Source organism: Balaenoptera physalus, assembly GCF_965194825.1.
Source record: "Balaenoptera physalus genome assembly, chromosome: 3".
Classification (NCBI taxonomy): domain Eukaryota; kingdom Metazoa; phylum Chordata; class Mammalia; order Artiodactyla; family Balaenopteridae; genus Balaenoptera; species Balaenoptera physalus.
The window spans coordinates 146613342-146626372 of record NC_138890.1 but is presented as its reverse complement, the minus strand read 5'-3'; the positions used below and the strand labels follow the sequence as shown (position 1 = coordinate 146626372).

The 13031-nt window shown below is 39.2% G+C and overlaps 2 protein-coding genes and 1 long non-coding RNA gene across 10 annotated transcripts in view; 2 read left to right on the top strand and 1 right to left on the bottom strand.

Annotated features, from left to right (window-relative positions):
- The window catches only part of NUP155 (nucleoporin 155), a 66999-nt gene extending 66063 nt beyond the window's left edge, over positions 1–936 (bottom strand). For 4 of the 6 annotated variants that reach the window (XR_014261510.1, XM_082453691.1, XM_082453693.1 and 1 more), the window contains exon 1: positions 638–918. Coding sequence is in view for 5 of the 6 variants with exons in the window: in XM_082453691.1 (XP_082309817.1) it covers positions 638–794 (157 nt within the window). In the remaining variant the exon portion in view is untranslated. Of the gene's footprint in view, positions 1–354; positions 445–637 lie in introns of all 6 variants that reach the window. The other 2 variants (XM_082453689.1, XM_082453690.1) reach the window with 2 other exon arrangements.
- Positions 937–998: 62 nt separating this feature from the next.
- LOC309656913 overlaps positions 999–13031 on the top strand; it is a 542283-nt gene continuing 530250 nt past the window's right edge. Inside the window, exon 1 of the long non-coding RNA XR_014261607.1 lies at positions 999–3699. This is a non-coding gene — a long non-coding RNA (uncharacterized lncRNA). The remainder of the gene's footprint in view (positions 3700–13031) is intronic.
- The window catches only part of WDR70 (WD repeat domain 70), a 302933-nt gene continuing 293870 nt past the window's right edge, over positions 3969–13031 (top strand). For 2 of the 3 annotated variants that reach the window (XM_082453730.1, XM_082453729.1), the window contains exons 1-4: positions 3969–4122; positions 4217–4282; positions 6360–6443; positions 12468–12588. In XM_082453730.1, coding sequence (XP_082309856.1) covers positions 4098–4122; positions 4217–4282; positions 6360–6443; positions 12468–12588 — 296 coding nt within the window. In that variant the 5' untranslated portion in view covers positions 3969–4097. Of the gene's footprint in view, positions 4123–4216; positions 4283–6359; positions 6444–6798; positions 8771–12467; positions 12589–13031 lie in introns of those variants that run through there. The other variant, XM_082453731.1, reaches the window with a different exon arrangement.

The window sequence follows — 13031 nt, the reverse complement described above, 5'->3', positions numbered from 1 at the left end:
TGATTCTATACGCATTGAGGAGCCTGGCCTTAATTTAAAACCGATACACAGAATATTTTACGGACACCTCTCTTTGTTGGCACAAAAATCTGCTTTACCCTCCTTGTTCACCCATCATCAGTGCTGATTTCCCTGTCCCCTTCCTTCATTCCGCTGGTAGTTCTTTTTAACACCTTTAAGGACTTCATATTACACTAACTCCATACATAATAAAGCATATCTATGAGCGAACATAGTAAATTTCCAAATTAACTTCGTATGCTCTTCAATTTTACTCCAACATTAATATGAGGTATTAACAAGGATGAGAACTGGATCAGGTGATCCTTCTCATCTGGTCTTAGCGATACACACTTGGAGGCAATGAGAAGCTCATTAAGGTTGGAAACTGCCTCTTTCTGCTTCAAATGGGGGCTTGCTCCTCATTCCTATCCTCTCAAGTGCCTGTAATGAAGAAAGTGAGAGAAGGAAAAACATTGAAAATGGGCTCTTTTCCGCCCTTCAAAATGCAGCAAACAGCGTCCCAGATCTCAGGATATCTTCGCCGATTCACCCTGCGGATAAGGACCTATTTAGGGAGTCAGACGAGAGTCCTTTGGGCTGAGAAACAGTCACCAACTGGGCAACGATCACTCACTTGGGGCAGACACCATGAGCAGATCGGAAAGGTCCGGGTACATGCGGTCTTCTTGCAACTGACGGTCGATGAGCCGCCCCGCATTTTCCAAAGCTTCCTGCAGGGCTGCGGCCGACGTGGAGGCCGGCATTGCCGAGCCCAGCAAAGAAGACGGCATATCGAAAATCGGAGACAGCAGCGACCGGAGAAAGTCAAAAAGCAAGGAGAAATAAGAGAAAACCCAAGATGCTAGCTCAGCCCCAAAGCTTAGAGCGCGCGCGCCAAACAAGCGCCCCGGCGCCAGTGCATGACGCACTTCCGGTTCATAGGGTGGGGAATTTGAAGCCAGCTTTTCGGCGCTGGGAAGAGGAAGCTGTTAGAGGGGGCTGGACGTTGTGGGTGGAGCTAGAGAACGGGTGGTGCTCCGAAGGGGGCGGGCTGGTTGTTCTGGGCGGGAGGGGGAAATCGGTAGTGGGAGTGGAGGAAGGGAGGGAAGGAGGAAGGAATGGGGAAGGGGAGGGACGGGAAGGGGTCGGTAGGGGTGGGGATGGAGGAGAGAGCAGGGTCCGGGTAAGTGGGAGCCGGTTAGTGCGGGGGCAGCGCAGGCTGCTCGGGTTCTGGTGGGTTTAGCGCGCGCTTGGATCTGAGTGCCTCGAGCTTCGGGGATCGGAAACCGGCAACTGCAACTATTTTGCGTATGCGTGTCAATTTGGTGCTGCAAATAACTTGTCTTCTGAGAGTGGATAGGAGTTGGTAGCTGTTAGAGAAAGTTTACATATAAACCAAAATTTCACTAGAAATATGGGCTTCGGTGTAAATTAAAATTCATCAGTTTTTCTATTTCTGTGTCGTTACCATTTGACTTTGTGGTACGTTACTGTGAAAAATTATGAAAAATTATGTTTATGGAATCTTAACAGCGTGCAGGGACCTGATGCCTTGCTTTATTTCCCATTTCAGAGGGGAAGCAGGTGGTTCTAATTCACTGCTTCATCCCCAGCACATAGTAGAGGGACTGGTATAGAGTAGGCCACCTAATATATCATCTTCTACAGCAACTGAATTCTGAATTTGTGTCAGGCATTGTACCTGCGCTGGGAATATCAAACTGAAACAACATTCCTCTTCTCAAGGTGCTTTATGCAGGGACACACAGGCAAAAAAAAACAGAGTGCATCACCATATTTTGTCTATGGGGTATGTATTAACTGCAGTAAAAGGGTAAGAGAAATGAGTGAGGAGAGGCAGGATGGGCTTCATTTCATGCAGAAGGCAGCTGGAGTGGTTAAAACAAAGCAGTAGTCTTCAAAGAGCAGTCCTTATTTAGAATACTTAGAATTAGTCCTTATTTAGAATCTCACCTAAGTTACATCCGATTATATTCATAGTTTAGCAAATCAATAGCTGAATTGCTCTGAATTGGTCTTTTGTTATGTGAATTACTTTTTACTGCCTCAAAGGGTTGACTAAATTTCTGAATATTAAAAATACTGTGATATTACAGATCTATACGTATAATTTAAGACTTCATAGTAAGAATACCAAGAAAAATTAGATTTGTATTACCGGTAGATAAATAGGCAGAGGGGTCGCCAGTTGTCAGTTTTCTTTTATTTGGTAGACTACAGATTGAAAACTGACAGTCTGTCACAGGTTTGGTTTGTTTTTAATTTGAGACAAAAAATACAATAGAGAGTTTTCAACTCTACAAATTGGATATCTAACAATACTGGTCTAATAGTCCTGCACACAGCAACAGCATTTCCAAGGGTCTAAGTCCAAGACCCTCCATTCATTTCCATATTGCAATGGCTGCTCTGCAGCTGCAACTGTTGAGTTGAATAGTTGGTACACAGACCACATGGACTCAAAGCCTCAGATATTTACCATCCAGCCCTTTACGTGAAAATTTTGCTGAAGACGTCTCAAGAATAAAGATTCTAAAACTTTTGATACCTTTAAAAATTATTAAGGAGTCCAAAGAGGTTTGGTTTTGTGTGGATTGTTGATAAAAAATTAATCAGTCGATCTAAAAAAGAAATGGAAAATTTTATTTGTGCCAAGCCGAAGACTATAACCCGAAACAGCATCTCAGAAAGCTCTAAGGACTGTTCCGCTCATTAGAAGTCAAAACACAGTTATATAAGTTTTTCGAAACAGAGGGCTGTACATTAAATGATGTATTACTGACAGTTTACACAATCCAGATCTAACCATCATCTTGGCCACTTTCAAGATCAAGAAGGAACGTTACCTTTTAGGGAGTTGTCTTGTTGATGCTAGGAGAATGTTGCTCTTTATGGTTGAGCAGGTATTTCCGCTGATGGAGGAGGTTTGGTTGATGCAAAATGCATATACACAATGCACAGTAAAGGGGAGAGAGGAGGTCAAAAGGCAGAGAAATGTTTTTGTGTTTGAATTTTTCTTGTCTTGCGATAAAATATGAATTTTATTTCACAGGGTTATTTTTGTTAATAATTGCTAATATCTCATAAGAATGAGAAATTTAAAAAATAACTTATTTAAAAGAATAAGCCTAATCCTCGTTAATGTAACACACATTTTATGAAAAATCGCCATAGTTTCTAAAACTAAACCATTAGTGAGAAGAATGCTGTTATTTTACATTTTTGCAGATCTCTTAAATGTTTGGCTAAATAAGGGATAACCAGATTTCATATCTCTTGTTGTTACTTGTTTAGTTGAAGTACACGAAGAAAAGGGGGCCTCACAGAGTTATGTAGCTGGAAAAGGGAGTATTTTAATAACCTTTTTAGACACTTGTGAATATTCTCTGACAGCATACCAAAACTTACCAAATGGTAGTTTCTTAATGGTTACTTGTGATGTGGAATTTGAAACCATCTTTAGAATTCTGAGGATTAAGTGTCACCTTGGCAGTAAACGCGTCTGTTTTTTTTTTTTTTCGGCTGCATTGGGTCTTCGTTGCTGCGTGCGGGCTTTTCTCTGGTTGCAGCGAGTGGGGTCCACTCTTTGTTGCGGTGCGTGGGCTTCTCATTGCAGTGGCTTCTCTTGTGGGCTCAGTAGTTGTGGCTCGTGGGCTCTACAGAGCAGGCTCAGTAGTTGTGGCGCACGGGCTTGGTTGCTCTGCGGCATGTGGGATCTTCCCGGACCAGGGCTCGAACCGATGTCCCGAGTTGACAGGCGGATTCTTAACCGCTGCGCCATCAGGGAAGCCCCGATAAATGCGTCTTACAAAGTAAAAAGTGTTACAGAAACTCCAGCTAATATTCCCCTTCCCGTGGGTTCAATTCGAAGCCAGCTTCTGTGGCGCTTATACTCCGCCAGCCCGCTAGGGCGGCGCTGCTTAGGAGGCCTCTGTCCCTCCGCGGAAGGCGCCGCTCTTGGCCTTGGCGGCGAGGCTGACGCTCGGAGGCGATACTTCCTGCCTGGTTTGCCTCTAGTCTTTAGCAGCTGTTGGGGCTGCGGGTGTTGCTGTTCCTGGGGCGTGTGGCCGACCATGGAGCGCCCCGGACCCAGCGGCGGTGGGTTCAGTGGGGCGAGCGGCGGCGGGGTGGGTCGGGCAGGGCCGGCGGCGCTGTCGGCGCCGCACTAACCGGGCCTTTTCTCTTTTCTCAGTGACAGGTTCAGACGCATCAGGACCGGACCCGCAGCTGGCGGTCACCATGGGCTTCACGGGGTTCGGTGAGTGACTGCCTTAGGCATGGTCCCGTTTCATTTTGCAGAGATTTTAAGAGCCGCAGGTTGGGAGGGGGGCCCGAGCTGTCACCTGTGTTCCGCCCCTTCCGCAGTGCCAAGTCCTAATTACTTTAGCTCTAGTGTGTTTATCTTGCAATTTTTAGACACAGTCTTCCGTCTCCGTTTTCTAACTCCTGCCTATCTCTTGGGACCAGCTCAGGTGACACTTATGAGAAGGCCAGTGAGAAAGAAAGATTGCTTTGTGACCCACGCGGTGGAGGGTGTTGGTTGATGGAGGGAGTTGTCTCTTTGCGTCCTGAGACTGAGCGCTAACCACTGACTCTGGTCTGTAATAAGATGGCCCTTTTGGCAACAAATGGGCCATTAGGTGATGTTATAATAATAAATCTTTTATTTTATTAAATTATAGTTGATTTATAATGTCATGTTAGTTTTAGGTATACAGCACAGTGATTCAGTTATATATACTAACATATATGTATATTCTTTTCCCTTTTACGTTATTACAGAATATTGAGTATAATTCCCTGTGCTATACAGTAGGTCCTTGTAGGTTAGTAAGTCTTTTTTGATTCAAGTTTTCCTACTCCAGAATCTTCATTTCAGTCTCTCGTTTGTTCATTCATACATTCATTTATTCTGGTAACGTCTTGAGCCACAAAACATATTTACTATCTCCTAGGTGGTCATGTCTACAAAAGTACTGTACACTTCTGTAGTATTTTGGTACTTGTTTTTGTTTCAGTTCTTTTAAATAGCTTTCTCCCTCATTTCAAAAGGAACACATGTGAATAGCAGGAAAATATAAAGAACCCAATAAATAAGAAGGAAGAAAGTAACATCATTCATAATCTCATGATCTAGAAATCAAGACTTAAAAGTTAGTTTGTTTTCCAGTTTTTCCTGTTGTAAGATCGTATATATGTACAGTTTTATATTATTCTTAATTATATAGAATTTGTTTTAATTCTTAATATTTTGAGGATTTTCCCATATTATAAAATGCTTTTCCAAAACATGATTTTTAATGGTTGAATAGTAGATAGAAGTGCTACAATTTGTAAAATTTTTAACTTTACCCCACATAGTTTCTAACTTTTATCAGTAATACTAAAATAAACATTTTTATAAATAACTCTTTTATCTCCTTTTGTAAAAGGAGTTTTATGCATATTTCCATAGGGTAGATTTCTAAAAGAGGGACTACTTTGATAAAAAATACAGATATTAAAAAGTAACAAAAAATTGGGCATATAGCTTTTAAAGTTTCTTGATATATAGTGTCATAATGCTGCTCAGAAAGGTGGTTTCAGTTTATAACAAAGTCAGTAGTGTGTAAGAAAGCCATTTTTACCATATTCTGGCAAACACAGAATAGGTATTATTATTAAAAAAAAAAAAAGGCAGTAAAAGCAAATACAACATTGCTTCCAGGAAGATTCAGGTTGTCAGAATGTCGGTTCCTTGTGGTTTCCTTATTTCCTTACTGGCTGTCTGGTGGGAGTTTCTTAGCTCTTTTATATACCTGCATTACTTGTCTTCTTGCCCCCTTCATCTTCAAAGGAACTGCAGCCCTTCTCAAGTTTCAGGTCTCTCTGACTTTTGCTATATCTATTCTGCATCTTTGCTTGTAAGGGCTCCTATGATTAGATTGGGCTGGCCAGGATAATCTCCCAGTTTTTAAGTCCATAACCTTAATTAATCTGCAGAGTCCCTTTTACCCTGTAATGTAATATATTTACAGGTTTCAGGGATTAGGATATGAACATTCTCTATTCTGCGTAGCACACCAGTGTTGTAGTTTCAGGGAGTAGGGTCTAGATGAATTACAGGAGGATGGGAAAGTTGGCTGGTTAATGTTATTTAGCGATAAGATTGTAATTAAAAATTCCCTGAGAAGTAAACTCTTTCTTCATTGATATTTTATGGTTGTTTTGTAGCCCTGCTATAAATTAGATAGACTTAAGTGGTTATTGGTCAGTCAGTAAGTATTTATTGAGTACCTAAAGTTTGGCCAACTTAGTTCAGGAAAATCATAGTCTGCTACTTATTTCTGTTTTAGGGAAAAAAGCTCGCACATTTGATTTGGAAGCAATGTTTGAACAAACTCGAAGAACAGCAGTGGAAAGAAGTCGGAAAACACTGGGTAAGAAGTTCAGTTACTTGCTCTTTTATAGGATTAAATACTGTATCCAGCTTACACCAGTGTCCTACCAGTTATAAAATTATAAGACTGAAAAAAATTTCAAAATTGTTAAGAGACCATATGTGCTGGTTCCTTTGGAAGCAGATGCTTTTTTGTCTTTGTTTTTTTAAACACGATTAAAGTTGCATCTAAACAGGATAAGGAGGTCTGAGAGCTAAAATCTTTTAGAAGTGTGAACTATGAACAAACAAGGATTCAAAATTAATTTATAAGAATCAGAGTAGTGGTTTCTTTATTACCTCTTCTCCCCCCCTCTATCTGATTCTCATTTCATTTTTTTCTTTCCTGCTTACAGCGGAACCAGTATTTGGAAGGCTGGGCGAGAGGTGGCTCTCAGAGCTGTGTACATCACTGACCGTTGACCCAGACAGTATAGAAAATTGAGACATACAGTGAATGTGGCTGCTGCTGTTGAATCTCTGCATTAATAAGTTGTATCAGACATTTAATGAAAGTGTTAACTTCCAGACTGTCTGGTTTGATACCAGGTGGTTAGCAATTCTAGGTACCACCTCAGGGTCTTAGAAGGAAACTGACTCCTCTACTGCTTTCTTTAGATCTGATTCAGATCATTCTTACACTAGAGAAGGGATAGATGTAACCTGAAAAAGCAGAAGGGGCTAGAAGCCAGAGACAGGACTCCTGGAAAAATTTAAGTGAATGTTATTCCAGCACTTGTCATTGTTGGTTTTAAAATGATAAATTATATAGCAGTAATATCTCATATTTGGGAAGTGCACTTGACATGAAATGTTTTTGGTTTTTGGAAGAATAACAGTTTTTCTTGTGTATGTGTGGTGAAAAGACAGCTATCTACATATAGTATGTATTTTTAAAAAAAAACTTTCATTTCTACATGCAGTGTAACATAGTAATGAACTCCCATATGCCTATCACACAGATTTAACTACTGTAACAGTTCATGGCCAGTGTTAGTTCCATTTACTTCTCCTCTCAGATTACTTTGACACAAATCCTAGGTACATTATTTCACCCATAAATATTTTAGTATGTCTTTAAGAGATAAGGATTTGGAAAAATCTTAAACAAAAAACTGTTACTACACCTAAAAATATTAAATAATTTAATATCATCAAACAATACGTAAAGACATGCTATCTGCAGCATATACACGAATGCGTTATACACTTAATTTTTAAATGTTTTAGTGAACGCTTATACTGTTGCAATATAACTTTCTTGTATTTACCTCTTTCAGTGTGTGATACAAAATGCTTTGAATAGGGATTGTCTTATTCCCCTACCTAAGTTTTATAACTTTCTTGTATTTACCTCTTTCAGTGTGTGATACAAAATGCTTTGAATAGGGATTGTCTTATTCTCCTACCTAAGTTTTATAACTTTCTTGTATTTACCTCTTTCAGTGTGTGATACAAAATGCTTTAAATAGGGATTGTCTTATTCCCCTACGTAAGTTTTATAGTCCCCAGTACCGTGCCTTCCAAGATAGGTTCTCAATATATATTTGTGAAGACTGAATTGAATTTAAAACTGCAATACTGCCTTTACAAAAGTAAATCCTGCCTCTTTGAAGAATGTTTTTAAATGGCATAATGAATAGTAAAGAGTTTGGGATTTGGAGTTGGAGGATGCAGGTTTAAGGGTTAGCCCCACATTCCACTAGATGAATGACATTGGATGGATTTTCAAATTTCAGATCCTTAATTTCCCCATCAGTTCGGTGGCAATGATAATAAGATCTCTCTTAGAAGATTCTTGAAGGAATTAAGCTGTTGGGCATAGTACTTTTTAAACAGTAGTGTTATAAATATCACTTTTAATTCCTGTCATTTTTCTTAGTAAAGTATGTATGCATTTAGCACCTAAGAGGAATTCCAGTAAAGAGTTATTACATTTTTAAAATTTTGAGAAGTTATCTCAAGACCATGTACTCCTATTGACATTTGTGGATGAATTAAATGCGTTGAACTTTCTTGATTTAGTGTTACAGTCTTGGATATGGACTGCTGTTTCTGCCCCTGATCTAAACACAAGAATCCAAAGTTTGACTTACTTTTCTTAAAAGAAAAGTTAAAAAATTCTGATATGGGCATATTTTATGTAATGATTGGTATTAGAGTCTTTTCCTGGGCTTTGACATCAGACTTGAGGAAAATAAGAACTTGGGTCCCTTTTAATGGCAAGTTTAATTGTCTGTGTATATGGACGTGAAATTTTGGTTGTTAAATGCTCTAACAGAAAGGGTGAGTTACTGTAAAACTTCAATAAAATATGTGTTATGTAAACTGTCAGGGAATAATGTTTCAAAGTTTTTTGTTGTTAATAATCTTTTACTTTTTACAAATTAATTAATTATATTTTTTGGCTGCATTGCGTCTTGGTTGCTGCACACAGGCTTTCTCTAGTTGCAGTGTGGGGGCTTCTCATTGCCGTGGCTTCTCTTGTTGCGGAGCACGGACTCTAGGCATGCGGGCTTCAGTAGTTGTGGCACATGGGCTCAGTAGTTGTGGCGCGTGGGCTCTAGAGCGCAGACTTAGTAGTTGTGGCGCACGGGCTTAGTTGCTCCACAGCATGTGGGATCTTCCTGGATCAGGGATCGAACCTGTGTCCCCTGCATTGGCAGGCGGATTCTTAACCACTGTGCCACCAGGGAAGTCCTTGGATAGTTTGCTGTTAACCTAAATAAGAGTTGCATACATCTGGGGTGCTTTTGCAGAAATGGCTATCCAAAATTGGTAACTATCTGAGAGTAGGGAATTAACAATAAAATGAGTTACTTGGAAGAAAAAAATGAGGTGTTGGGGGGTAGGTTAATTCACTTTTGTTAAGGGAACATATGGAGCATTTTTACAGTGTTTACAGTGTACTTGGTCCTACGTTCAGTAAAAATATATGAAAATGATCCCCTTGGTCAGGGAGCTACAGTTTATTGAATTATGTTTCATTTTGGTTTGTCCTCAGTCAACAATGAGGAAAAAAATTATTTTTTTCCTCAAAAATGTCTTGTCTTTTTTTTTCTTCTTGCTTTAATGAAGCAGCAGGTGACAGCAGAAGCCTCTCTGAATAGAAAATCCTTACTATTGTTAAAAAAAAAAAAAGTTAAATTTTAAATTAAAAAGTTAGATCTTCACCAGGATGGGGCAAATAGTTTGGAGTGTTCATCCACTGGGAAGGAACTCTAGGTGGGTGGGTCATACTTTCCAGATAGTCTGGTGACAAGTAAGCAGTAAAGGGCTGTACTTTATGGCCATTTGGAGAGAGAGGCAGGCTCACTGTTTTATAAGGTAGGTAGTAGTCGTTGGATAATTTTACAGTCTCTAGAAAGTCTGGTCACATCAAGGAAAGTTGCAGTTGTGGAGCCTCGATTCACTGCTTTGAGGCTTAATAGCTCTGTTAATTCTCTGCCTTGGATTCGTCAACTATAAAGTGGGGATAGCAATATCTACTTCAACTGTATTGTATAATTGAAATTTGCTAGGATAGTAGAACTTAAATGTTATTACCTCCCCCCAAAAAAAAGGTAAATATGTGGGGTGATGGTTGTGTTCATTGACTCCATGGGGAGAATTCTATCACAATGTATTTTTGTACCAAATCATCACATTGTGCACTTTACATATCTCACAGTTTTATTTGTCAATTATACTCCAGTAAAGCTGAAGAAAAAAAGTTTCTACTTCAGGGATTGTTATGAAGATTAAAGGAGTTATTTTTTTTTAACATCTTTATTGGAGTATAATTGCTTTACAATGGTGTGTTAGTTTCTGCTTTATAACAAAGTGAATCAGCTATACATATACATATATCCCCATATCTTCTTCCTCTTGCGTCTCCCTCCCACCCTCCCTATCCCACCCCTCTAGGTGGTCACAAAGCACCAAGCTGATCTCCCTGTACTATGTGGCTGCTTCCCACTAGCTATCTATTTTACGTTTGGTAGTGTATATAAGTCCATGCTACTCTCTCACTTCGTCCCAGCTTACCCTTTCCCCTCATGTCCTCGAGTCCATTATCTACATTTGCGTTAAAAGAGTAATTTACAGGAAATGCTTAAAACAATACCTAGTACATAGCATAGTAAGCTCCATGTATTAGTTGCTATTATTTTTGTTAAATTAAGGTTGATATTAAGATGCTAATGGTTACTTTCAAAGAAGTCATAGAAGACCTAATAAAATATTGCTTAAATAAGAAAGGTTTAGTATTGCACTATGACAAGAACTCTGGAATGGGGCTGTCCTGTCTTCTGAGTCCTGACATGAAGGACATGAAGTTTTTTCCCCTTTTTTCTGCTTTGCCAGCTTTAGAGTGTTGGCTTGTCCTAAGCAGACTGTCCTCTTGTCTCAAAATTTTGTCAGCTAAATTTTGTTACATGCAGGTGACCACCTCCACAGGCTGAAAGGAGACTTTTGTGTAACACTTTTTAGGAGCAAGAAAACCTTTCTCAAATGTACCTTCTGCTGACTTCCCCTCACATGTTATTAGCCGGTATTAGTGTGGCACATCAGTTGCAAAAACAGCCATTGCAAGAGCACTATGGTTGACTTGGAATCAAACTTCAACCCCTCTGGGCAGGGAGGGGCCCAGCAGCTCCTGAAACACAGTGTTGCTTCTTACCTAGGGAGAACTGTGGTTTTCTTAGCAAGGAGAAAGAGAGAAGTGGCTGTTGTGTAGGTGGCTAGTAATGTGTGCCTTAGTATCGTTTCCTGATTAGGGTCAGAACTGCCCCTAAGACCTGAGCCTACAGTCCAAGTGTGGCCTTCCCTGCTTCACTCCCCAATCCCCCCTCACCCTGGAGGGAATGGAGGGAATGTCTGGAGAAGCAGGATGAAGGTAGGAGCCCAGCAGGCTCACTCTTAAATTTGGGCATTATCCTTCTCTTACTGTTTTCAGCCTCCTCCAGCATCAGAGTGCCGAATTGTTAACTCCTAACCCAGCCCAGTGGAGAGCACAAAAAAATTAATCTGAGCTATGCCTTACCTCTTCCTGGAGAGTTTTATCTTCCATGTTTGAAACAAAAGACTGGTTGTTGACACTTGCTGCCTATCTCCTTGTTACTCATCCTCTACATCCTAGCAACAAAAGACCTAAAGAGTACAACATTCCAATTAATAAGTGCCCTTTGACACCGCTTAACTTTGGGTGTATTATTCTTCATTATTAACTTTAGAAATAAATGCTAAAGATTATCTCAGTTTATTGAGGATGGTGGCAATTGAGAACAAGCCTTATCATATAATTAATTTCCTTCCTATGTGCTTCCCATCCTCCACCCCAGTAGTTGAGTGAGATTATCAGAGGAGAAAGATTAGATTTCCTTGGATAAATTTTTTTTTTTCTTTCCAAGGTAAACAATTCTGGAAACTAAATGTAATTCAACTTTCCTCATAATTTTGGTAGGAAGTCTCTGACCAAAAATCCAGTTTGGGAAATTCAGAAAGGAATGAAGTACTGAATTTTTGGTTTAAAACATTAAAACTAAAAGGTGAGATTACCTAAAATCTTACCTTTGAATGCTTTCTTCTGGTCACTTGCCACATCTTTTTACATAGTACAGTCATGGTTCATATACTGTTCACGTGCTAATTTTGCTTAGCATATCTGTTTATATTTTCTCAGATTTGTACATTTTCCATTACTATTTTTTTTTTTTTTTTTTTTGGCTGTGCTGTGTGGCTTGTAGGATCTTAGTTCCCTGACCAGGGATTGAACTCAGGCCACTGCAGTGAAAGCACTGAGTCTTAACCACTGGACTGCCAGGGATTTCTCTTCTATCACTATTTTTATTGGCTGTATTTTATATTATGTTGATACACAGTAAACTTCAATTATTTTTTCAGTGTTGGGCATTTAGATGGATAATTTTTTTGCTGTTACTGGTAACACGTCTGTTACATCTTTGTAACTATGTTAATTTATAGCGTTTTAAATAATAACAAATTTTGAAGCCTAACTGTTGAAAAAATTTTATAATCTTTTCAGAAGCAAGAGAAAAAGAGGAAGAAATGAACAGAGAGAAAGAATTAAGAAGGCAAAGCGAAGATCTTGAACCAACATCTTCAAGCTCAAATGTGGCCAGAGATTGCTCTAAATCATCTTCCAGGTGCTTGTCTTTCTCAAAAGAATGCTATTAAACTACCTTTTTGTAGGCGTTCATAACACGATTTAGGCAAAGTTCCTGATACTAAAAGCTTGCATAATTTCTCCCATTTCAGGCAATTGTGTATGTCTAGGACCAGGAAAAAGTCATTTGTCACATTGTAAATCAATTGACTTTTTCTAAAGTATTCCAGATGTAGTATTAAAATCTATGCCTTTTGACTGCAGAGCATAACTATGTAAAGTTGGAAAGATGTTGACAAGTTTATTATTTTTTTCATGTTTATTTTGTCATTTACATCTTTTGTCCCTTTCCCCTACCTTTTTTGGTAGGATCCTTTATGGAAATAGATAATAAGAAAGAATATAAATAGAGGCACATTATAAAGTTTATCGAGTTATAGGAGAAAGCAGCCATTAAAATTACTTTAAATTGAAATTTAATAC